The sequence below is a fragment of the Lynx canadensis genome, chromosome C1 (genome assembly GCF_007474595.2).
Source record: "Lynx canadensis isolate LIC74 chromosome C1, mLynCan4.pri.v2, whole genome shotgun sequence".
In the NCBI taxonomy this organism is placed as follows: Eukaryota; Metazoa; Chordata; class Mammalia; order Carnivora; family Felidae; genus Lynx; species Lynx canadensis.
The window spans coordinates 202,169,599-202,195,066 of record NC_044310.1 but is presented as its reverse complement, the minus strand read 5'-3'; the positions used below and the strand labels follow the sequence as shown (position 1 = coordinate 202,195,066).

The window sequence follows — 25,468 nt, the reverse complement described above, 5'->3', positions numbered from 1 at the left end:
GACATATTCTTGCAGACACTTGCATTCTTAACCGATCACGTGTTGAGGTTCTGAGATCCCTTTCTGTTGGCCTTCTGACTTGGATTTCCGTGCAGCCCCATTACAACTTAAAGGAAACGGAAGGGCAAACCCAACCAGTGGCTGTGGTCAGCACGGAGTTCTCGTTTTCATTTGAGGAGCCGGTGAAGCTTTACAGAGGTTCTGGATAACCGTTTGTAAACTCAGCATTGGCCTTTGCTAATAAGCTCTTTTGCCTTATTAGTACCAAAGAAGGGGGTGAAATAGCCTGCATTTAAAACCCAGTGGATATGTTGCTCTCACTGGGTACCCGTTAGTGTTGTGAGATTGCCTAACAGGTCCTTTTCCCAGGCCATTCAACTCCTACAGAGGAGGAGTCCCCTTTAACGTCTCGCCTAAATCAGGAAAGTGAAGAGGAAAAGCCATTACGCTGGGAAAGATCTTCAGCCCACTTCCTGTAGATAAAAGTGTCACAAGAGAGGAAAAGCTAGGAACGGCTCCTCAGAATCCTGATGTCCCGTGGAGTGCCTGCTCTTCTCAGGAGGGAAAGCTCTAGAACAGGATGACTAACAGTGATGCAATACCTGAGGATAGAAACAACGTGCCCCCCCCCCCCCCTTCATGTCTCAAATTGGGATCACAGTGTCTTTACAGAGGTATCATTCTGGAAGAATAGGTAGGTTACTCAAAGGTGGCAGTGCCACAGAAGGCCGCTCACCGGTAACTAAAATTTCACCTCAATTAGTGTAGGACTCACATCCCGGTCATGAAAAACCAAGCAGGGTAGGGTACTGCCCTCCAGCTAGCAGCTACCCCTGCTTCTCAAAACAGGCCTTTTTGTTTCTTGAGGTTTTGTTGCTTCCATTGAGGGAGGGCAGAGAAGGCAGTGGGCGTCATCCCCAAGGCCTTGGTGAAATCCTCGGGGGACAGGTGCTCCTAGAAGGAGAGAGGAAGCAGAGGACAAAGGTCACACTCTTCCCCAGGGTTTACTTTGATGAGTCTTATGGGTGTGGGGTGGCGATCACATGAAAAGCAAATACAGGCAACGTCAGGAGAACCAAGAAAGAAATGGGAGGAGTCAGGTGGCATTTTGAGGTCCAAGAGGTTTGATCCCTGAATTTGGAATGAGTTCAAGATGAAGTAGATTGAGCTCCTTTCTTTTGACCCTAGATCTGAAATAAGAACTTGACTTAGCTTGGTTAAGGAATTTGCTAACTTGGGGGAACGTCTTAGTTTTCCTCTCTGTAGAATGGGGGAAATTTTTTAAAGGCCAATATTTGCTTCTCTGTAATGTTTTTATGGGGATGAAAGTAACATTACATGTGAAAGGGTATATGTTTCCCTAAGAAAGTATCTTGTTCATCTGTCTCACTAAGCAGTGAACCTAAGCCAGGGGACCCTTCTTTCTGTGAGTCTGGCCCATGGAGGAAGCAGATGAGCTGCAGAAGGGAATCTACCCGGGTCTGATCTAGACCAAGTTGTCTTTACCACAGGAGGCACAGCTCTTCTGGCAGAAGCCCCTAGCCCTTGAGGGCTTGCCCTCCTGGGCCCTGACTTGCTCAGGCTCAAGTTCACCCGGCAGCCGCCCCACCCCAATGGGCAAAGTGAGCAAGCGTGTACAGCCGTGGCACTTACAAAACAGCTGGCTAATTTGAGCAGGAGACAAAACATTTGGATGACTTACCCTATGTTCTCCAGTCCTATGAAGGGTCTAGAAGGTTAGCACAATTCTACCTTTTTACTCTCAGCTTGGAGATCATGACTGGGAAACACCTTTCTAGGCCTGGAGTATGTATCTTTCTCCATTAGATGAGGGGATTGCCTGAAATGACTGTTGCTCCCAGCTGATACAATATAATAGTGGTGCTGCTTAAGGCAAGCTAAGTGCTATCAAGGCACACTCAATGTGAGAACCCCAAATTGAAGCTGCTATAAGACAGCATCTCCCAACCTTCATCTCTGCTCCCCAGGCACCCAGAGGGGAGGGGTGGTGAGAGCAAGGTTTTTGTTTTTTGTTTTTCAATCTTAGCCCACCCTGCCACCCCAGAAGAGTGTTTTATCCACTCCTGCAGAGAGCCCTTAATTGAACCGCTTGGAAAACATCCGCAGATGGACCTCAAGCTCAGGTAGGTCTGATGCCTCAGTTCTCTAACCGGTCTTTAGATTTGCCTCCCACCCCTGGGCATTCTGTCCTCAAGGATCCTGAGAGCACTGCCCACTCCCCCAGGCAGGGAGGAAGGGAGTAAAGGTGGGCGGTTTGGGCATCAGTGGATGGGGAAGAGCTGCCTACCCCAAACTGGTTTGTAGCAAACGCCCGCTCCAGGTCCCTCACAGCTGTGGATGCAGGTGCCCTCTCAGCCCCAGTCAGGCTGGCTCCGCTGCTTGGTGGAGACTTCTGGACTCTGACCCCTAGGCTAGATAGCAGGAACTGCCCATCCCAGTGGCCTTGTATCTTTCCCTAGTCCTGTTCTTGGACTCTGTGGTCCTGCCAGCTGATTACTGGCCTCACCCATACCCACATCCGCCTCTCTGTGGTTTACTCACTTGCGCTCAAACACTTGGATTATCCTCTTGCTACTGCCTGCAGCCAGACCCACCACACCACTGTTCATTGTCTCTGGCTCCCCTTCCGACTTTGGAGCAGCCAGCGAGGCCTCAAGACCTCTCCTACTCTCCCCACTTGACCATGGACTTATAGCTCTCCCACAAGAATGTATGTTACTCCCATGATTAAAAACATCGGCAACAGACAACTGAGTTTTTAAAAAGGATCTTAGATTTTGTAGACTCTGTCTACCGTGGTAGGGTTGTTTTGATGCTGTTTGTCCCATTCAAAACCTGCAATCCCTCCAGCCTCCCATTGATCACCTCGTTCAATAACACTGGCTGCCCCTCCTTTTAGAGACACTTGGTGCCACATGATGATACGAGGGTAACAGCAGGGCTCCAAAGACCTGGTTCTTGCTCTGACTTGGCTACTAAGTAGCTTTGCCAGTCACATAAGGCAAGTGACTTCCCCACTCTTCAGTTTTCTCAGGTGTAGAGCAGGCAGTGAAAATAGCAGGTTACATTTGCAGAGCGCTTTCTATGTACCAGGTGCTGGGCAAATAATAATTTGTAGTATTACTATTACAGAAAATATATTAGGATCATCCCACTATTACAGTGAGGACACGGATGGTGGGCAGATCTGGGAGAGAATGCACGAACATGGTCTCCAAGGTGAAGGGCAGGATACAAATGCTTTGGGAACGATATACTTAAACGTATATCGAGCCCAGATCGCTAACAGACTTCTTGGAGAAATCAGGCATCTCTCTTCTGTAGAGTCCTTAATTCATGTGTAAGACTTGACAAGCTCTTCTTGTCATACTCTTGTTAAGAGCTTTTTAACAAGTTAACAAGCTCTTCTTGCCATACTCCCTCCCTACAGGTGACAGCGCGGGCCTACAGCTGCAGCCACCAGAGGCACCGAGCGCTGGTGAGTCTCTCCCTGGCGCTCCTCTGAATTGCCTGCCCACCAAACGTGCATCTGTTCGCATGTCACCCGGGGGGGGGGAGGGGCCTCAAATGGCATGGCTACCACCCAATTCATGCTTGTCCCCTCTAAGCTCAGTCTGACCCAGGGTTTTTTTTTTTTTTTTTTTATCTCGGAAAATGACACAATTCCTCCCCCCATCCAGTAATTACCTAGTGTCCTTGACTTTACCTCCTAAATATTTCTCTAAACCACTTCCTTCCCTTACTTCCCCAGCCACCACCTATTGTAGACTCCCCCACACACACACACTCAGTCTGCCCAGGGCTGCTGCTTCTGCACCATCCATTCTTCACTTTTCTTTTTTAAAGGTTTTATTTTATTTTTTTAATATTTATTTTTGAAAGAGAGAGAGGGAGAGAGAGCGCGCGTGCACACATGAGTGGGGGAGGGGCAAAGAGGAGGACTGAGGCTCTGAAGCAGGCTCTGAGCTGATAGCAGAGAGCCCGATGTGGGGCTTGAACTCACGAGTCATGAGATCATGGCCTGAGCCAAAGTCAGACGCTTAACCGACTGAGCCATCCAGGTGTCCCTAAAGATTTTATTTTTAAGTAATCTCTACACTCAACATGGGGCTCGAATTTACAACCCCAAGATCAAGAGTCACATGCTCTACCAACGGAGCCAGCCAGGTGGCCCTATAGTGATCTTTCTTTTTTTAATTTTTTTGAGAATAAATCCTTTATTTTGAGAAAGAGAGAGAGAAAAAGAGAGAGAGAAAGAATTCCAAGCAGGCTCCATGCTGACATAGCACGGAACCCTGTGCAGGGATCGAACTCACAAACCATAAGATCCTGACCTGAGCCGAAAACAATAGTTGTACGTATGCTTAACTGACTAAACCACCCAGGTGCCCCTACAGTGATCTTTTAAAAGCATAAATCTAACTGCTACTCCCCTGCTTCAGCCATAATGGTTCCTGTCCACTTTTTAAAAAGACACCACATGGGGCGCCTGGGTGGCGCAGTCGGTTAAGCGTCCGACTTCAGCCAGGTCACGATCTCGCGGTCCGTGAGTTCGAGCCCCGCGTCGGGCTCTGGGCTGATGGCTCAGAGCCTGGAGCCTGTTTCTGATTCTGTGTCTCCCTCTCTCTCTGCCCCTCCCCCGTTCATGCTCTGTCTCTCTCTGTCGCAAAAATAAATAAACGTTGGAAAAAAAAAAAAAAAAAAAAAAAAAAAAAAAAAGACACCACAGGGGCGCCTGGGTGGCGCAGTCGGTTAAGCGTCCGACTTCAGCCAGGTCACAATATCGCGGTCCGTGAGTTCGAGCCCCGCGTCAGGCTCTGGGCTGATGGCTCAGAGCCTGGAGCCTGTTTCCGATTCTGTGTCTCCCTCTCTCTCTGTCCCAAAAAAAATAAATAAACGTTGAAAAAATAAATAAATAAATAAAAAGACACCACATTCCCAGGGCACCTGGGTGGCTCAGTGGGTTGAGCATCCGACTTCGGCTCAGGTCATGGTCTCACAGTTCGTGAGTTCAAGCCCCACATCGGAATCACTGCTGTCAGCCTGTCGGCACAGAGCCCACTTCAGATCCTCTGTCCCCCTCTCTCTGCCCCTCCCCCACTTGCGCTCTCCCCCCCCAAAAAAAAACACACCACATTCCCTAAGGTGACGTAGCAGGCACTGCTCAGTTGGGCCCCTGGCCCCCTGGCCTGCCACTCCCCAGCTCTGCACACCACAGCCACTCTGGCCACCTTGCAGTTTCACCCCAATGCTATGCTTATTCCCTGCCTCTGGGCTTCATGTATGCTGTTCCCTTCTCCAGGAATAACCCATTTTGCCTGAATAATTCCTGCCCACCTTTCAGAAGGAACTCTGCTCTGACTATAATAGGTTTCCTTTGGGAATACTTTTCATGGCACCTGTACTTCACCTGTGTGGTACTTATCATCACTGAAATGAAATAACGGTGTAATCAGGGTCCTTTGAGCCCTCTCTCCCCACTGAGATGTCACCTCACATGAAGGCAGAGACCAGGTCTGTTTTTGTTCTCTGGCATCCCCCCAGCACCTAATCACCTGCAGGGCACAATCTGGGCTTCAATTAGTGTTGTCCGGCAATCGGCAAGCCGTATCTCTTCATCCTCCTCTTCCAGTCTGACCTACCTCCTTCCTACTGGGGTCCACACCCTCAGGGAGCTCCTCCACAGTCTTGTTCACCAACTGTTCCAGGGGAAAGATGGGTAGAGGCCCAACAATGAGGCTGGTGTTAGCATTGAACGCATCCGGTTTGAGGCTTGTGATCTCCTAGGGAAGAAAAGGAAACCACTGGTTAATTCTGCTGGCTTGTGGCTACCTCCCAGGCTGCTTATCTCTCGGGAGTCAACACTGATACTAGGGCACCTCCTTCCTGAAGCCTTCCATGACCCCACCACCCACACACACTCCTCATAAGAACACAACATTTGATCGGACCCATGAGCTAAAACTTGGTGGATTGTGTCCAACCAAAGCCAATTGGTCCGAGATGATTATTTTGTTCTTTGACTTACAAACTTCTTCATGGCTTCTCATGATGGATGTTTGAGGTCCACCTTGGACATTTATGATCCTCTTTCTCTTATCGGTTATGGAATTGTGATCAGTAAATTCACTTAGCCTTGACCTATATATGCCTTCCAACGCACACCATCAGTCCACCGAGAAGGGCTTAATGAGTGTCACGAGGTACTCAGCCTGAGGGTGGGGCCAAGGAGCCAGGTGCATTATCTGATTACCCCAGCATGCTTGTGGAATTGCTCTCATGTTCTGGATACATTTTTGCAGAGTCTGCTTGGACTCAGTTCCCCTGCAAGCCTGGGAACTTCTTGAAGGAAAGGTTTCGCTTTCAGATTTCCTTATCAACCAGGCCGACAGGCTAAATGAGTTTCTGTTAACTAACTCAGAGACTGCAGTTTGTATCTGGAGAAGTCTATCCCAGGATGGCCACGGCAGAGAAATCATTCTTTCTCAAAGTGTAGTCCATGGCCTAATTGCATCAAATCACCTGGGCTCTTCGTTTAGAACGGGCAAATATTCCTGGGTCTCAACCCAATTCCACAAGCCAGAATTTGGGGCAGTGAGTGGGACTTTGGGATCTGCATTCTAATCAGCTGCCCCCGCCCCTCACTCCCGGCTCCCATCAGATTCATGTATGATCAGATGGGGGAACCATACCCTAGGAAATGGAGGAGAAAAAAAAAACAGCCAGAGGCCTTGAAGTTAAACAGCAAGGACTTCCAGTGGGGGGGGGGGGGTGGTTAGCGGTTCATGGTGGGGAGTAAAGCCCAGGATGCTGGTGTCCTCTCTGGAGCTTTCTCAGCTCCCGCAGGGCTGGCCATCGTCAGCCGGCCACCTGCCCCGTACTCACATCAGTAATCTGGCTCCAGTCCCTGGAGTTTCCAAGCTCCGCCTTCAGGTCCTCATAGGATTTGGCGTTCTGCACAGAAAGTAAATAACAAGTTAGACCCGGTTCTCAGCAGAGGAGATGGAAGAACTTTTTCCTTCAGGAGTTGAAAGAAGGTTGGTCTAAGGCTTGGGCGTGGGAAGGAGGAAGAAGGGGCTCAGGGGCTGGAGGGGGGGGACCCTGAAAAAGGAGGCTGGATGGCGAGGATGGGCACCCAAAGGGCTGACAGTCAGAAGAGGCCCCGCTCAGCCCCACGTGGGGCTGGAGGCCACACTCAGAGGCAGTGCAAGCAGCCACATGCAGCCTTGAGAACCTGCCTACACCCTGCAGGCTCTGGGGAACATGGGGGCCCTGGAGAGCGGGGGGGGGGGGGGGGGGCTCCTCCCAGAGCCTGGGTGGGGGGGACCCTGCCGCCAAAGAGCAAAGGGAGTTAGAAGGGACCTTAGCTCCACGAGGAGCCCCGTCTCCATATCCCCAGGGTCGGGCACCAGGCATGGCGCACCCTACTGGAGTTATGCTGAGTGAAGGAGTGAGCCCACGCGTGAGCCTGAGAGAAGCCCCCCAGACTGGGGTGAGGGGAGGGCCGCCAGAGGTGTTGACTCAGGACACTGATATGAATTTTAGAAGTTCTGGGGCGCCTGGGTGGCGCAGTCGGTTAAGCGGCCGACTTCAGCCAGGTCACGATCTCGCGGTCCGTGAGTTCGAGCCCCGCGTCGGGCTCTGGGCTGATGGCTCAGAGCCTGGAGCCTGTTTCCGATTCTGTGTCTCCCTCTCTCTCTGCCCCTCCCCCGTTCATGCTCTGTCTCTCTCTGTCCCAAAAATAAATAAACGTTGAAAAAAAAATTAAAAAAAAAAAAAAAAAAAAGAGTGTATCAGACACCACGTGCTCCCCCTCAGGTTCCCCTCAGGAATTTGACGAAAGACCTGACAAAAAATAAGTAGAGTAGACCATAAAACATAGACCCACAAGGAATGATACGGCCATAGACCACCCCTCACACAATGGAATCGGGCCAATCAGGACTGGACAACGCAGAGTTATCCAGCCAATAAGGGTAGGACCTGAGAAGGAACAAGGGGGAAGGGAGGGGGGCTGACCAGAACCTTATAAAACAAGGACCCTCGCCTAGAGTCGGGGCATTCACTTTCGAATGTCCCCTCTCTGTAAAGAGAGCTTTCCTACTATTCTTACTTTCTGATCTTATACTCTCATAAACTTTCGCCTGCTGCTCATAAAAAAAAAAAAAAAGAAAGAAAGAAAAAAAAAGTTCTGGCATCTAGATTTGCAGCCTTGAGATTTGTTTATCCTCAAAACTAAATTCAGCCCATCAGCCACTGAAAGAATGCTTTCAAAAAATGTATTTGAGGAAATGTATTTGAGGAAATTAAGCTCTGGTTCCCTAAACTCATCTGTTTTGCCACTTTAGTGCACCCAAAGCCACTGGGCTGGCACTCTCTACCTTAGCCTTCCTCCTTCCTGCAGAAAACCTTCCATTTTGAGGACCTGCCCTCTGCTTCTATGTGCGACCAGTTCCGGAGAATCCTGTGGAAGTCTGACTCCCTGTCCCTCAGGTAAGGACCACGTGTATGACCCATTTTGCTTAGAATTCGGTGCCGGGAAGATATTTATCTGTCCTTGAGAACTGACATGTTTCATTTCACCTGGCTTATGGATCCACCAACACCGCCTCAGAGAAGTTTCTGCGATGATAGAAATGTTCTTTTTCTGTGCTGTCCGATAGGGCTACAGAGCACTTAGCTTGTGGCTAGTGAGCAACTGAATGTTTAATTTTGTTTAACTGCAGTTAAGTTTAAATAGTACGGTTCTAACCAATAATGTCCAACAGCCTTCAGCTACATTGGATCCATAAGGCAACGCACTGAACTGAGCCTGGGTTTTTGATAGCCTTCTTTCCTCTCCCTCACCAGGGGGGTTAATGGTTTTATGCAGCCTTACTTTTTATTCTAGGCCCCCTCAGACCCCTTTACAAATATATCACTGGTCATCTATCGCAGTAAACAGAAAAGCCTGGGAGTCTGCCCTGCCCTTGTGGTGTACCACGAGCGGCCACCTGGAGGAGGATGTGAAGGGCTATAAGGATCAGGGTGGGCTGGCCACTTACACTCCACTTGAAGGGATCCCAAGCCAGGAACCAGCCTGTGAAGGTAGGGGGCTCGTATCCCTGCTTCACCACAATGATGGGGGTCTCGGGGTCACGGCCGCTGGGGTGGGTCTTGAGGTATTCCTGCACCGTGACGGCTGCGGCTTTCTTCTCGTCCTCATTGGCACGCTTCCCGATCCAGAAGAAGACCTGTGGAGAATCCAGGGTTCAGGCGGTCCTTCCCGTCCTCCCTGGCCCACAGGGCTCTGCCTCGATTCACCCAGGCTCCGATGACCAACAGTGGCGCTAAGTGACCTTGGGCAGGCCCCGTCTGGTCTTGACTTTGCATCTGGGAAATGAAGAGGTAGGACAGATGTCCTGTACTGGGATATTCTGCCAATGTGTGACTCCCAGCCTCTCCAGAGCTATAGACATGCCACGTGGAAAAAAAAAAAAAATTGGACTTTGGGAAAATACATCCTGCCCTGCAGCCCCATTGGGCACATTCCTCTCTACCTGCCTCCTTCTTCCGTAGGCTCTTGTTGTTCATAATACTACTCCCAGGAAGAATCTATAAGGGACCCTGTCCATTAAACCACTATTTCTTGGCTTTGGAGATGGAGATGGTGGGAAGGGAGGTTCCCCAGGCCTCTGTCCTACCTGGTCCCAGACATCTAGCAGGAACACATCATCCTCATCCAAGTCATCCTGATTGAAGTCAGGGATTTCTGTGGCCAGGAAACACCCGGTCTGGTTGGAACATTCAAAGAGCCGGGGGGTGATGGCCAGGGTTTCCTCCTGCAATCTGCAGGATGGAGAGAAAATTGTGTTGCCAAGAAGAAGGTAGGGGGACAGAAGAATAGAGGATACAGAACTCTGGCATGGAAAGCCTAACTTCTAGGAAAATACTCTTTTTTTTTTTCTGCTCACACATAAAGTCCCCCCTCCTCCCAAGAGTCTAAGAGTGCTCCGAGGGAGAAATCCCCACTGCCTTTCTAGGACATCCATTCCAGTGGCTCTTCTATGGGCCCACTGGGAAATTCTTTCTGCTGTCTTCCCTCCGTGCCCTCCTACGGCTACTGCAATATATGCCCTTTTGCTTCTGAACCGGGGAATGGTGGATCATGGGTATTCTTCAGAAAAACCATTTGACAGAGTGTGTACAGCTGGGGCTTCTCAGCATCCAGGTCCTGTGTCAGCGCTAAAGGTCAGGGCTCTGGCATCTTCTTCCCAAAGGGCAAGCCTGCCCCTCTCATTGAGTTGTTTCTTATGGCTGTGAACTCCCTTTGCCACGAAGACACTTCCACCGGGCCCGAGGCACACCCACACAGACACTGCACTGCTCAAGAGGCTCTGAGGGTATGGGCTGCCCTTGACTCATCTTGTAGCCCTGGGGACCTGGTATACAGAGTCCTCAATTCATACTTGCTGCAGGCTCTGGGCCATGGGATGGAGATGCTGGGAGGCTCTCCAGCCTCAGAAGGTGAGCTAGAGGCAGAGGGACCCCGTAGTTACCTCTTGCTGCTGGCATAGGGCGCCTTTCCACCCAGGCCCATCCAGAAGTTGGCCGGCTCCTGTCCTTCCACCACCACTTGCTTGTCCGTCCGGGAGATGATGTCAGCAACCATCTTGGCCATCTCCCGCTCATCCCCGCTACAGCCCTGGGGAAAGAGGGGTCAGCTGTGTTGGGGGAGACCATCTCTAGTGTCACATTCACTGGCACAGAGCTCCTGCATCTGAGAGGGCTCTTCTGCCTGGATCAGGACCCCATGTGCACCCCTCCTGTGCCTGACACTCCAAAGAATGGCAGAGGGGACAGGAGTCTGCACAATCCTTACAGGGCAGGAAAAGGAATCCAAGAGGCTGAGGTAAATGGAGAGGCAGCGACAGGCACAGGGATAGTGAGAGAGAGCCTGGACACAAAGACAGACCAACACTGAGACAGCCAGGGGTAGCCAGAGACAAACAGAATGAGAGAGACTGACCCAGACATAGAGGCAGAAAATGTGAGGGTGGCCAGATCCAGAGCTGCAGGGGAAGGAGACCAGCTAGGAAATTAACAAGAAGGACCTACTCGGCCTGAGGCGGGGGGATCCCGAAGACCCACTTGAAGAGTGGGGGAGGCCACTAGGCCCTGCACGCACCTTCCCACACCACAGGTAGCAGCAGGACTGGGTCTTAAGGATGAAGACGTCATTGGAGTTGAGGGAGCTGGCCTGGGCTGGGACCTCAAAGGCCTTGGTGTTGTCGGCTCTGTTTCCCTGGACCTGGAACAGCTGTGTGGAGGCCACTGACTCCACTTTGTTGCCTCGGGAGGTACCTCCCTGCAGGGTGTGGGGAGACGGCAGAGAGAAAGAGGTGGGAGCAACTTAGTAGAGACGATGGAAGATTCTCGAAGGGCACAGAAAATAGGGAGCAAGAGAGGCTGGGGGCGGGGGTGGCGGTTGCCCGCCCCCAGGTCCTCTGATGCACCATCACCAGAGTAGCCTTTCCAAAACATTGCTTGGGTCATGGCACTCCGCTGCTCAGAAATCCTCAGTGGCTCCCCACTGCTTACAGACTAGAACCAGCTCCTCATCCCAGCCTTTGAAGGCCCCACATGACTCAGGCGCAAACTACCCTTCCAGACCCGCTCTGCTCTCTCCAAACCCTCCCATGTAGCTCGCCAGGCTTCTCACTGTCCCATGTGGGTCCCCTCCTCTGGGCCTTTGTCTTTGCTGTGCCTCCTGCCCTACAGTTTACCTCTGCTGAGCCCTTTTGCTCCGACCCTGATGTCAAGGGCTCCTCCAAACCCCCTTTCTACCGTGAACTGCCTGCCTATCCCAGATTACTGTATTCACACTCTCCTGTCAACTCAGCTTGAGTTTCTGGAATTTAAGCACACAGGGCCTCGGGCTGTGAGTTCACTGCTCTCCTAACAGGACCGTAAACAGTAATGCGCGGCCTTCTCCAGCCTTGGCCCTTTGCAGAGGGCCGCAGACTTCATAGGTGCTCAATGAACAGGAGGTGTCTATTCCGTTACGTTGGAAGGCACCAGTGCAGTTTGGACAGGCTCATCATTTGGGCTAATCTAGGCACAAGAACTGCCTTTCTCATGTAGAGGATCCAGGGAGATGGGTGGGCAGAGAAACAGCACTTGCACATGTCACATACTCATTACGTATTCTTAAAGTACTGGGTGGTTGTTTCTATCACCAGTTCCACATGGCTGATGGGGCTTCAAACAGTCCTCCCCCATGAAGACTGCCCTTCACCTCCAGGCCGGCCCCCCCCAGGTCCCCTCCCCCATCTCCTGACGCCCACCCCACCGCAAATGCGGGGACTGCCAGGTGCCTCAGGTCGGCAACCACACCTGGTAGACCACCATTCGTCCCTTGAAGATGGCCATGAGGTGTGGTGGCTCCTTGCCCATCGGGACCCGGATCTGGACCGGTTCATTGTTATACTTCTGGTCCAGGATGACGGCTTGATAGGCAGAGGCTGCTATTTCATCCTTGCTGGCCTGGCTACCCTGGGGACGAGCACGACGGACGGGGTGGGATGAAGTCAGCTCCAATTCTGACCCCGTCTCCGGCTGCAGCAACAACTCCATCCCTGTTTCTCACCCGGCCCCAAACCCAACTGTCCTCCCCACCAAACCCTACCCTGGACACAGCCCAAACCCAATCTGCCCCAGACCTCTTCTGGTCTCATCCCCATACCTTATCCTTTCCCAGCAACCCCCTACCCATAGTTCCCCTGCAACCCCGGCCTTAACCCCAGACCTCCTCTCCTTCTTACTGGGGGAAACAGCATGGCTACCATAGCACTACCCCCAGCACCCAAGCATCTCCCTGCTCACTCACATCTGGACACAGAAGCCCAGATGAAGGGAATGTGCTGGAAGCCATGGAAATTGGAGGCTCTGAGAACCCAGAGAAGGAGAAAGGGTTGTATATGGGGGTACTCTGTGCCACTGGGATCTCATAGCCAAAGCAGTCCCAGGATGGAAAATGGGTGAGTTCCCCATCACCAGAGGTATTCAACTCAAGGGTGATGGCCACTTGGAAGGGGTAGAGCAGGGTGGGAACTGAGCTGGCTGTGCTCTGGGCAGGGAGGGGTGGGGCCTGACCTGCCAGATGTAGAGCAGGTAGTGCTGCTTCTCGCCAATGAGGTAGGTGTAGAGCAGCAGGTAGCAGTCACCCCCGTAGAAGTGGCCCAGCCACTTGGAATCCACCGGCACCAGCTCTAGGTTCTCAATGCGCCACACCTGGGGCCAGCACCAGGCCGGTGTGAGGTCCAGGACGGGCTCCCCCGCCCCCGCCACCCCCCCCCAGCACCCACTTTCCACCCTCACCATACCTGCACCTCCCCACTGCCATCGTCTACCATCTTCTTCTGGGCGGCCACCTGAGGTTGGATGTGCAGGGACATGGCATCAAACTTCACCTGCTCCACTTTGGCTGGAGGGAGGGGGAATCGTGACACTGGCCGTCACCAACTGAGATCCCCAGGTCCTCCCAAGAACCCCGATAGCTAGAATTCTTAGATCCATTTTACAGGTGAGGAAACCGAGGCCAGAGAGGTCACAGAGCCAGAGAGTGGCAGTTATAATGTGAAACCCTATCTCCCACCCCTAAGACTCCAGCTTCGCCAGGGCCTCCCAGAGGAGCCAGGAGAGGGACAACACTTTTTCCCTCCTGCAGGTGCCTGGCACTGAGCTTGCCTTCAGCAACTATTGTCTGGTGAGAGACTGAAGCCGGCTGGTTTCCAGAGAGACTCGACCCCATTCCAAAGGAGAGACAGGTGCTTCTCAGCTCCCCTTTTGTGACAGCTCTGAAGTTTACCCGTGTGCCTCATGTCCCCACCCCAGTCAGGAGCCCAGAGCCAGGGTAAAAGCGCGCACGGCAGAGGCATGTCTGGGAAGGAGGACAGGAGGCAGGCGCAGACGCTCTTCCAGCCCCACCCTGCCTCGGGCGGGCCCTCACCCACGGAGCCCACATTGTGGATTTTGCCCAGGCCTGACGTCTGATTAGGTAGCGTCCACTTCTGGAAGAGCTGCTGAAAGACAGCTGACTCGGCCCCATCGTTCTGCACCTCCACCTGTGTGTTCGGGGGGTACTGCTTCGCTTTGATAAAGTTCTGGGAAGAGAAAGCGGTGGCTGGGTCTGTGTCCCTCTCTGAACCCCCATAGCCCTCCAATGCAAGTGACAGCCTGGCTCTAACCCCAACCAGACCCAACCACAAACCTACCCCAGGTCCCAAGTGCAAACTAGAACCCAACCCCAGTCCCAGTGCTGACCCAAAGCTAAGGCCTGCTCTGGCCTCAACCCCAAAACCAAATGAGACCTCAGTTCTGACCCTGACCCCTAGCTGCCATCTCCAGCCTTGAGCCCAATCCCCATTCTCACTCTGACCCCAAGCCAGCTAGGGTTATTGACTCCAACCCCAGTAATGACCCCAAACTCTGACTTAGCCCCAGCCCCCTGCTGACCCGATCCCCTCTTGTAAAAAGGTCAGCTTCCATTTCTCCCTCCTTTCTCTGAACTGAGCTTGAGGTGGGAGCTCACATCCTGAGGAGGCCCCCAGGTTGCCTGTTGGTGGGCCCCTGGTGGCAGACAGCGACCCCCACAGGGGGCTACAGAGAAGACCCTCAGCACCCCCAGCTGAGCTGGGCCCAGAGCTTTGGAGGCCTCTGCCTGGTGGGACGCCCAGTCTGATCCCCCTTCTCTCTCCCTGCTATATCTGTTTCTCTCCCCTTCCCCCCGCCGATCCCCATGCCCACCAGTGCCTGATTCATGGCCCCCATCTTCTCCTGGGTGTTGGAGTTCTTCCCCTTCCACACATAGATCTTCAGGCCCCCCTGGTCCAGGATATAACAGTCCTACAGGTGGGAGAGAAAGACCCAGGGTGGGAGCCTGAGGGTGCGGGCGGGGCTGGGCTAGAGTCTCAGGCACAAAACTGACTCCTTCCCTCCAGGCCAGCCCCAGGCCCCCAGCGCTTCACCTGCTTGGGGGGAGAGCAGGCTGGGTGCAGGGGGACAGGCGGTGGGGCTGGGGGTCTCCAGACCCTCTCACCTCGTGACTGAGCAGGTTTTGGGTGAGTGGCCTCGTGGCAACTTCTGTAACCACCAGCTTTCCCTCTGAGTTAGACACGCTGCAGGAAGAAGGGCACAGCATAGACGAGCGGGGTTCTCACAGCTGTCACCCAGGTGCCCTGCCCCCAGGGAGCCCCCGCACCCACGAGGAGCCCAGCTGGACACTCACTGGTACAACTTGAGGGCGGCCTTGAGTGCCGGCTCCACCACCTTGTCGGGCACCGCGGCCTTCAGCTCCCTCCGCTGGCCCAGCACATGGTTCATGATCTCCATCAGCTTCGGGGTCTCCTTCTCGTTCTCCCCGTCCACCACGCCCACGTAACTGCGCCCGCCCCGCTCCTGGTCTCGGATCCCCTTGGCCAGGTTCATGCCCTGCAGGGAGACCCCGGTGACCCATGAAGGCTGGTGGGGGACAGGGCCGTGTCCACCACCCCACACCATGCCGGGAGAGCCCAGCCCACCCTGCCACGGCCCCAAGGGGTGAGGTGCCTGCCTGCCTTTACCCTGGTGACCAGGGGCAGGGGGGACCAGGATTTTAAGGTACATGTGAGGAAACCAAGTGAACCCCATGGGGAAAGCAGGTTTCTCGTTGGCAAGAGGGGGTTTGGGGTGCGTTTGAAACTTGTGATTTTACTCCATAGTTTTGGACGAGAGCTGAGCCCTGGCTCTCATAGCACTTGGTCTTTTTGCCCCAAAGCGAGCTCACATGTGCACCCATGCACACGTGCACACACGGCCTCACGTGTGCTCACACACACACGGAGACAACCGTCCTCACACAGAGACACACACACCCCCAGGGGGGACAGTCCACATGTGCTCATGCAGAGACACACACGTGCACACACTCCCTCATGTGCCCACATGTGCGCGCACACACATGTGTGCTCACACACACCCTGGCTCCCCCTCCTCAGCCCCACGTCTGTGTACCTCTGGGTACCTGCATTTCAGCCCCAGGCCCCGGGCTTCTGCAGACTGCGGAGGCCGTATTTCTGTCTCCAGCCCAGCTCCCTGCTGTCATCTCACGTTATCCACCACAGCCCCGTTTGAAGATGCCCCAAACTGAACTTGAGCTCTTCCCCCAATCTGTTGCTCCTGGTCTTGCTCATTTCGGGCAACGGGACCCCATCCACTCAAGCGCAACACCCCTCTCTCCTCAGCCCCATCGCCACCCACATAATGTGTGTGGATCCCCCTTCCTGTCCAAGGGGCCGGGGCGCCTCCTCCCATCCTCACCTGGATGGCCACAGGGCGCCCTGCGTCCCCGCAGCCCCCACACCCCTTCTCCACTCAGGAGTCAGAATGACCTTCGGTGGCCTCCTGGGCACCGAGAACAAAACCCGAGCCTCTTACTCAGCCTTCTGGCCGTGTAACATGCCCTGCGAGCGAGACTTTCTCCAAGGTCTCTGTTCTCCAAACTCCCTGTAATCCCCATCTTGTGCTCTGGCTCTGCTGGCAGACCCCTCACCAGCCACTTTCTTCCGGCCCCACCCCACCTCCTCTCAGAAGTCTTTCCAGAACCCCCACCGCCACCCCCACCCCTCACCTCTCAATTACCCTCTTCCTGTCGGTCTCCCCCACTTGACGGCCAGACCCAGGGCGGTGCTCTGCCCATTTCCTTCACCACTGGCTCCCTGACGTTTGGCACAGCGTCTACCACACAGCGGGGATGTATTAAACCTCAGTGGATCAGCCATGAGAACACACACACCCATATCCCAACATGCATGCCTCTCCACATACACAAGGAGACTCAGATCTACCTTCCAACACACCGTCCAGGGCAGTCGGCTGAGACCTGGAGACTGGGCTGGTTGGGGGGGCAGGGGGGCGGTACTGGCGACAGAGGTCTGGCGAGTTCAATTGGTAGGAGAGGGGCAGGTGTGCAGGGGCAGGTGAGGGCAGGGTGGGATGGGGAGCGGGGCGGTGCATGGGCAGGGCTTACCCTGAGTCTTTCCATGCAGTTACTCTCCGGCCCGTTCCACTGGATGATAAGCTTCCCCAGGTCCAGGAGAAAAACATCCCCACGGTTGAAACTCTTCCAAGACACCTCCACCTGGAGCGCCAGAGGGCAGGTGTGGCCTCTACTCAGATACTTTCCACAGTCCATCATGTCTTCCCCACCTCACCCCTCCTGGGCCTCTGCCCAGCACCCGGGGCGGGGGGGGGTGGGGAGTGGGTAGGGAGGACAGGAGGCCACACGCTAGGGCTCTGGCTGATGCCCACCTCTCCGGCCACCACGTTCCTCTTGCCCTTGACATGCAGCAGCCGCTGGACCTGGTAGGAGTTGGTCTCTACTTGCTTCATGCCAGAAGCCACGCCTCCCTTCTGGATCCTGAGAAGAGAGGGAGCTGACCCAAGGGAGTGGGCTGGGAGGTGTGACAGAGCCCGGGTGCCCGCTGCCACTGGGGCCACCTGAGGGCTGGGCCTGGGACTAGGCTGAGGTGCGCGAGGTATCTCAGGAGCCCACAGTTTGCACCCTAGATGCCTCACTCACTGCCTCCCTGCCCTGCTGAGAGGCCCACTAAGAAGGGTGCGTGGTAATGTGGAAATGCGGAAGGACAGAACGGGACTCCGAGGACGGGGACCACAGTGGAGGGGAAGAGGAGAGAGGCTGTGGACTGAATTGTGTCCTCTCCCAAACTCACGTATGGAAGCCTTAACCCCACTGTGATGGTATTTGGAGAGGGGCCTTTGAGAGGTAGTAGATTTTGATACAGTTTAATTTTGTTTAATGCTTATTTTTGAGAGAGAGAGAGAGAGAGAGCGCAAGTGGGGGAGGGGCAGAGAGAGAGGGAGACACAGAATCCAAAGCAGGCTCCAGGCTCCGAGCTGTCAGCACAGAACCCTATAGAGGGCTCGAACCCACGAGCCATGATATCATGACCTGAGCCGAAGTCAGAGGCTTAACGGACTGAGCCACCCAGGCGCCCCATGATACGGTTTAGATGAGGTACTGAGGATGGGGCCCCCGTGATGAGGTTGGTGTCCTCATAGGAAGAGACACCAGAGAGCTTGCTCACTCTCTTCACCATGCGAGGACATAGTGAGGAGGTGGCTGTCTGCAAGCCAGGAAGTGGGCTCTCACCAGCAACCAAATCAGCTGGCACCTTGATCTTAGACTTCCCAACCTCCAGAACTGTGAGAACATTAATTTCTGTTGTTTAAGCTACTCACTCTACGGTATTTTGTTAGGGCAGCCCAAGGACACTAAGACAGGAGAGGTGGCAGCTCAAATGCCAAAGGGGCGGGCTGTTGCTAGAAGTGTGGGAAGAAGAGGAACAAGACCAAAGGGAGGGGTGGGGACTGTGGCTAACCGGAGAGCTTCTGGCCAATCCTACTGGTCAGTAGCAACATGGCTCTTGACCATGTTTCCATGGGAAAAGCCCAAAGGCCAGAGCTTCAGACTTTTCAAGAAAAGCTAAATACCTGGGTTTTCAGTGGGAAAGTCCTGCTTTAGAGAATGGAGGAGCAGTTATTTGCCCGTTGGCCAGAGGGAAGACTTGACCGTGAGGCCCTGGAAGGCCTCCTTTGGCACTGAGCTCTCCAGGACATTCAAACAGGGGTTGATTTACGAAAATTCATGGTGCACCTAATTGCCGAACGGCCCCTAGGGCAGCCAAAGACACTCAGAGGGATGAAGACCAAGGACAGGGCGGCAGCAGAAATGGGGGTGGGGAAGTGGAAAGAACGAAAATCACCAAAAGCCCATGGTGGGTCCCCCTCACAAGCTCCCCGACAGCCTCAGGCTCCCTCCCCAGCCCAGGCCCCACTCCCTGCCAGCAGTGCACCCCTCCATACACGAGGCCCTGCTTGAAGTAGCCTCGGAAGGCCTCACTCTCGTTGCCCTGGATCTCGCGGTGCTGGACGGCCCGGCCCTTGAGGAAGTCGTCCATCTGTGTGGTGTAGATGGCAGCCGCCCCTTGCTCGTCCTGGGACGAGGCCAGGCCGATCCAGTAGTGGATGTCATAGGACAGACTGCTGCCCGTCTTGTGGATCTAGGGAGAGGGGAGGTGCGGTGTGCCCGAGGCCCTGGGCTCCCACAGCCCTCTCCCCGCCTCCCTGCTTTGCATGGTCTGTCACACACAAGGGGCCTGGGCCACAGGTGAGCTTGGTATCCAGGAAGCGCACGGCACTGGTGGTCAGGAACCGTGAGTAATGGCCCCAGCTCTGCCACAGACTCGCTGAGACATCGGGCGAGTGGCTTTCCCTCTGGGTCTTGGAAATAAGTGGGTTGCACATAGCAGCATTTTCCCAAGTGATGTGTATGGACCATCACAGGTCTATGAGGTGATGAATTGGGGTGTACAAATGTACATAGGAAATGATTATGTAAAAACTGTATAGCTACTTTCTGCTTGTGACATGGGACACTGCTTTCCACTTATGGTACTGATGTAGAGTTATGTTTTTAATCAATAGATTTAAATTTCAAAAGCGAGTCAGTGTAAGGAAAGATAAAAATGCGTTAATCGTACAGGATGTGGCAAAAACCAAGGAGGCAATATGAAGGGGACTATGGATTCTGGAAATGTGCACCTGAGGTCGGGTGACGTCCCGCTGGCTCTGAGCGTCCCCAAGACTGTACATTCAAAGACGTTCACCTTGGAGCTCAGTGACCAAGGGCAGGGAGAGCCTCTTATATCTCTGACCCTGCAGAGCTACCAAAGGCTGGGCACCTGGGCCCACCCAGTGAATACTGTCTAGGGGTGAAACCCGGCCAGCCTTCCTTATTGCCCCCAGCCACAGGTTTCTTCCCTAATGCCACAGTGGGCTTTGCTGTCTGCTCGGGCCCCTCTGGCACCCGCCCGCACTCACAGCCAGGACTATGTAGCAGTCACCATCGAAGAAGCTGCCGAAGGTGCTGGAAGGAACAGGCACCATCTTCATGGCCTAGGGAGAGGAAGGAGCTCAGAAGGGCTGCCCCGGACCACCCAGAACCCCCAGCTGCCCCGCCTCCCTTGACCCCAGGGAGAGCTGGGAGAGGCAGAGAACCAGCAGGAGGAGGGCCTGAGGAAGTGGACCAGAAGAAGGGATGTGACCATGGGAGGAGGAACAGGAGCAGGAGGAGAGTGGCCCTGGGGACAGGCAGCAGGGGCTCGCACATCAGAGGGCAGGATTTGAGGACAGAGTAATCTCAAGCTCCCTCCTTCCCTCCATCCATCCCAGCCTGCAGGCCCCCCACCCCCCTTGCCCACACACACACCCAGGCAGGCCTCACCTCGATCCTCCATATCTGCACCCCTGGGGTGGTGATGTTGAGGGAGCCTTTGACTTGGGCGCTCAGTGTGGTCATGGTGAGGAACCTAGGGGAGGGAGACGCGGGAACAAGGGTTGAGGAGCTGGGAGCGCCCTGGGTTTCAGGAGCTGCCCTTCCAGCTCAGCCCCAGAGAGCTCCCAACACCACCAGGAGGCCAGGGCTCAGGAACTTGGGGAGGGGAGGGGTTGGCGCTCCACCCTGGGCCCTCATTGGCCAAGGGCCCAGCGTCCAGTCTTCCCACCCAACTCTGATCTTGTCACTCTCTTGCTCAAACCCCTACCCTGACTCCCTATTACCCACTGAATAAAGCCCTCACTCTTTAGCTTTCCATTCAAGGCCCTTTATTTAGCCCCAAACAATTTTTCTTAAGAATTTTTTTTATCAAAGCCATGCTGACTGGAAAAAATTCATACGGACTTAAAAAAAAAAAAAAAAAAAGGAAAGCAGGGGCACCTGGGTGACTCAGTCAGTTGAGCGTCCAGTTCTTGATTTCGGCTTAGGTCATGATCCCAGAGTCTTGGGATCAATCTCCATGTTGGGCTCCACACTCAGCAGAGAGCCTGCTTAACATTCACTCTCTCTCCCTCTGCCCTCTCTCCCCTGCTTGTGCTCTCTCTCTAAACTAAAAATTAAAAAAAAATTTTTTAATGTTTATTTTTATTCTTGAGATTGAGAACACGAGCCGGGGAGGTGCAGAAAGAGAGGGAGACAGAGGATCCAAAGCAGGCTCTGAGCTGACAGCAGAGAGCCCAATGTGGGCTCACGAACTGTGAGATCATGACCTGAGCTGAATCCGAGTTTAACTGACTGAGCCACCAGGGCGCCCCCAATTTTAAAAAAATTTTTAAAAAGGAAAGCAAAGAATAAATGAGGGCCCAAAAGGGTATGTACCCCAAGAAAAAACGGGTGTTCAAACAAAAACTGGGACTTGAAATTCATAGCAGCTCTACTCACAATAACCAAAAGGTACAAACAGTCCAAATGTCCATCAACAAAAGGCGGTCTATATCCCCACAATGGAATATTATTCAGCCATGAAAAGGAATGAAGGGCTAATACACATTGCAACACAAATGACCCTTGAATACATTACGCTTGGTGAAAGGAACCACACACAAAAGGCCATGTCTTGGTGAGTCCATTTTTATGAACCATCCGGAACCGGCCAATCCATACACATAGCAAGTGGAGCAGTGGTTGTCAGGGGCTGGAGGGAGGGGTAAGGGGGGATGCCTACTAGAGTTTCCATCTGGATGATGAAAGAATTCTGGAACTAGACCATGGTGATGGCTGGACAATGTTGTGAATGTACTGAATGCCACTGACTTGTATAAAGTGGTTAAAATGGTAAATCTTATGTGTATTTTACCACAATAGAAAAAGTCTGTGCAGCGGCTTCCTGTTCCTTCCTGGCTCCCCCCAAACACCCCTCAGTCACTGTTCTGGTGGCGCCCAAGGAGATCCCACAAGGAGAGGGACCATGTTTGTTGGCTCAGTACTAAATCCCCAGCGTCTAAAACCATGTAGGCATTTTGCTCAGTGAGTGGATGGATGGATGGATGCATGGATGGATGGATAGGATGGATGGATGGATGGATGGATGGATGGATGGATGGATGAGTGAGTGAATGACAGAGTGAACTCTCCAGTGTGAACCAGGCTCCAGCCACTGAACTGAAAGAAACCTCCCCTCGCCAAGCTTCTTTTATGGTATCTTTTATGGCTCTTTCCATTTTCACCCGTAGCTCTGTTCTCCACTCCAGCTGCTCATCAGAATCACCTAGGGAGCTTTTAAATGATACCAATGCTTTGCTGCTCCTCAGGTCTATCCCCAGGGATTCTGATTTAATTAGGCTGGGTGCAGGCCCAGGCATGGGTACTTTATTTTCTGACTTTTGGGAGCACAGCATGGGTGCTTTTAAAACTTCCCAGAGATTCTGATATGAGTGAGGGCAGAGAACAGCTTGCCCCCAGTGATTCTCATCCCTGGTTTCCTGCCTCTCCCCATCAGGCTGGAGGCCACCCCCATTCTCCACTGAGCCTACCACCCAGCCTGGCACAGATTTGCCCTCCAGGAATGCTCCTTGAACTGATGAACAATAAATGAAAGGTCATGTGGCTTAGAGGGTCAGGCCTCACAAGCTGTCAGCCTGAAACCTCGCTATCTAATCTCTCGTGGCACCTTGACTCTGAATCACCTCTTGGAACAATGACCTGGCATTTTACTGTTGGGAAACTCCCTCTTCTGAGTCCTGAGGGGTGACCTCTCTCCCAGGCATTCTGGAGTTTGGGGCAAGGTCTCCCTGCCCAGCCTCTGATTAGCGGCCCTTTTGGCAGATCATGGCTATGTCGGGTCACCTTCCATGTGCCTTTAGGAGCCCATTGTGCCTGGGCCCTGTCTGATGCCCTGTTGGCCATGGCCCCTTTGTGAGATATTTCTCAACCCACAGAGACCCCAGGGCTCCCAGGACACCTGGGTCAGTAGGACCAGTTTTGGTACAAAGGAGAAAAATGTTTTCTGTGTTATTTCATTTGCCACCTTGGCCTACATCTTCCTTTCTCTGAGACAGACTCTTTGACACCCACTAGCTGTATGAACATGAGCCCTGTTTCTTCATCTATGATGTGGGAGGTGGTCAATTAGATGACCTCTAGGGACAGGCTCTGATTTTTAGGGGTGAACAGCAAGAGGATGGAGGGTAGACAGGAAGAGACACTTCCTACCCATCAGATGAGTGGACATTTGGGGGAGCAGGGACTTGAAAAGGCCAGCATGCTCCTCCCCCTAGATTTGGAACTTCCAGCAGCCTGAACTGGGGAGGGGGAACCTCCACGGGGCCAGGGATGGGGGGGGGGGAAGGGGATGGCCCTGAGAGGTGAACTCATACTGAGAGGGTATCCCCCACAGATACTGCCCTGCTCCTGCTCCTATCCATGTTGGTCAGAGCAGATGCCTCTGCCCCCCCCCCCCAACCCTGGTGGGCTCTCCCCAGAGAGGCTGTCTCTCCCTTCCTGGTGGGAGGGATGTGGGCTCCTCACTACCCATGACACGCACAGCATGGCCCCAGGTCTGGATGTGTGCCTCCTTCTCCCTCAGCTTGAGTTCTCTGGCTGCCCCCCTCACTCCTGATCCCCAGTATTCTCTGCCCCCAATTTGAGGAAGGGCACCATTACTCCCAGACCCCAGATACGGCTATGTGTGCAACACCCTGGACCCCTCCCTCTCCTGCCCTTCTGTTCCACCGGAATCTCTCTCCTATCTGCCCCCTGCCACACCCCCCTCCCTCTCTGCTCACAGCTGCCTTCTAGTGATGCCCTGCCCCCCAGGCGGCTTCTCCCCCTTCCCGCCATGTCCTTGCGCTCCTGTTCTTCCCTTTACCCAATGGCCTCCCCACCTGTCTTCACAAGGCTCACACTTAGTTGCTCCTCTAGACTCAGTTTAGGTCTCATTTCTTCCAGGAGACCTTCCCAGAATCCTCAGGCTAGACGAGGATTAGATGGTCCTCGAGGATTAGATGGATCCCTCGAGGGCACCAGAGCATCCTGGACCTGTGCCTCTCTTGGCGCCCTGACCACATGGCAATGAAAGGATCTGTTTATAAATCCCAGGTCTCCGAGGTCAAGGACCTAGACAGTTGGTCTGCGTAGCCCCCATAGTAGATGCTCAATAAATATTCATAAAACTTAAAGACGAAATTGTGGGATGGAAGGGGTGGACCATGTTGGAGCCCTGGGGGGAGTTAGGGCTCCTGCTCCATCCAGGTCCCACCTTTCATTTTCTAATTGCTGTCCTGTCCTCAGGGTTCCGGCTCCAGAGAGCTGCGGGGTGCTGTCATCCCGGCTCTCAGTCCCCAGTCATGCGGGTCTGAGCTGGACAGGGGTATGGCAGTTCCTGAAACCCAGGACACCCTCCTGCTTCCCCAGGCCCACGAGAGCAGGGAGAGAGGACACAACCCAGCATCCCATCCTACAGACTCTGTCTCTCGAAGCCCTGAGAATGTCTTTGCAGGCTTTCTGGGAAGGGGTGGTCAGTACATCCCAAGACCCTGGTCTGGACTTGGCTCCCACTTCTTTTCCTCCCCATTTCAGCTGAATGGGGCCACAGTGGCTTGTAAGGCCAGAGGTCTGGACCTGGGGACAGAAGGGCATGCTAGGGTGGCCGGGGAGCATGGACTGGGGCCAAAAGGGCCCTGCCTCACCAGCCCCCTGCCTCTCTCTGCCTTTGCCCATTCAATTCCTGATGGCTGTTGCTCACACCCTAGGATCCAGGAGCCCCGAGGCCCCAGGAGTGTCAGGGGGAATGACCGCACAAAGAAAGAAACCATTTCATATGAGGAACAAATATGCAAAGAGATGGGGTGAGGTGCAGGAAGGGGGTGGCAGAATGAGATTAGGGCGACCAGCTAGTCCCAGTTTGCCCAGGAGTATCCAAGTTTTAAATCTAAAAGCCCAGTGTCTCCAGAATCTCCCCATTCAGGGCAATCCGGGATGGTTGACACTTGAAGTCAGGTGGGTGCTAACGGCAGGTGCGAGTCTGAAAGAGCAGCTGCCTGGAGTGGAGCCTGTACGGTTCTTTCCTTGGAGGCCCAGGAAGCCTCACTGGGCTCCCTGCTCTTTCCAGACGCTCCAGAGTGCCAAGCCTCTCCCTCACGTCCGCTCCAAGGTGCTACAGGAAACCCCAGGCTGCCAGCAAGAAGCAGGGGCCCTTGTCCCGTCCTCTCCTGCACCTACCGTCCCGTCCGAGTGTGTCCGTCTGGTGTGTCCGGCAGGGTTGCCTTACCTGTCTGGGGGAGGCAGCTGCCACCTGGGAGGTCTCAGGGAGTTGTGGCAAGCTGGCTGCAGGAGAGCGACCTTTGTCCCCACCACCCCCCCCCCCTTAGGAACTGCCTTCACCATATAAGGGAAGATAGGGCCCCAGAGAGAGTGAGAATGGGTGAGGGGGTGGGGACGCAGGTGCCCGCCAGGGACGCTGGTCCCTGGGAGCCAGCGGAGCCAGCGACAGCCTGACAGCAGGAGCCAATGTGCCCCACCCCTGACACCCAGTGAGCACACTCCCAGGGATAGGGTACGTTTCTGCCCAAGGCC

At 54.0% G+C, this 25,468-nt stretch overlaps 2 protein-coding genes across 3 annotated transcripts in view; one reads left to right on the top strand and one right to left on the bottom strand.

The window, feature by feature from the left end:
* Positions 1-17,198, top strand: part of USP37 (ubiquitin specific peptidase 37) — a 115,007-nt gene extending 97,809 nt beyond the window's left edge. Inside the window, exons 26-30 of the mRNA XM_030324583.2 lie at positions 2,048-2,144; positions 3,452-3,499; positions 8,426-8,514; positions 13,730-13,829; positions 17,088-17,198. Coding sequence (XP_030180443.1) covers positions 2,048-2,105 — 58 coding nt within the window. The 3' untranslated portion in view covers positions 2,106-2,144; positions 3,452-3,499; positions 8,426-8,514; positions 13,730-13,829; positions 17,088-17,198. The remainder of the gene's footprint in view (positions 1-2,047; positions 2,145-3,451; positions 3,500-8,425; positions 8,515-13,729; positions 13,830-17,087) is intronic.
* Positions 43-25,209, bottom strand: VIL1 (villin 1). Of its 2 annotated transcripts, none has more exons than XM_030324585.1 (20): positions 25,164-25,209; positions 20,345-20,429; positions 19,942-20,016; positions 18,925-19,121; positions 17,350-17,458; positions 17,069-17,179; positions 15,290-15,492; positions 15,101-15,179; positions 14,809-14,907; positions 14,012-14,165; positions 13,386-13,486; positions 13,156-13,293; positions 12,397-12,555; positions 11,189-11,368; positions 10,560-10,705; positions 9,705-9,849; positions 9,066-9,254; positions 6,907-6,975; positions 5,664-5,804; positions 43-954 (listed from the first exon to the last, which is right to left on the bottom strand). In XM_030324585.1, exons 2-20 carry the CDS (start codon positions 20,417-20,419, stop codon positions 841-843), a joined length of 2,484 nt encoding a protein of 827 aa, XP_030180445.1. In that variant the 5' UTR covers positions 20,420-20,429; positions 25,164-25,209; the 3' UTR covers positions 43-840. The 2 variants fall into 2 exon arrangements, with proteins under 2 accessions (XP_030180445.1, XP_030180447.1); XM_030324587.1 differs by lacking the exon at positions 25,164-25,209 and adding an exon at positions 25,115-25,146.
* Positions 25,210-25,468: the final 259 nt, after the last annotated feature.

Excerpts from the sequence above, each read along its gene's own strand:
- VIL1 (XM_030324585.1), bottom strand. The coding sequence starts at position 20,419 with ATGACCACACTGAGCGCCCAAGTCAAAGGCTCCCTCAACATCACCACC. Across the intron at positions 6,976-9,065 it reads GGGATCCCTTCAAGTGGAGT|AACGCCAAATCCTATGAGGA; the intron begins GTAAGTGGCCAG and ends CTTTCTGTGCAG. Across the intron at positions 955-5,663 it reads TGGACCCCAGTAGGAAGGAG|GAGCACCTGTCCCCCGAGGA; the intron begins GTAGGTCAGACT and ends CTCTCCTTCTAG.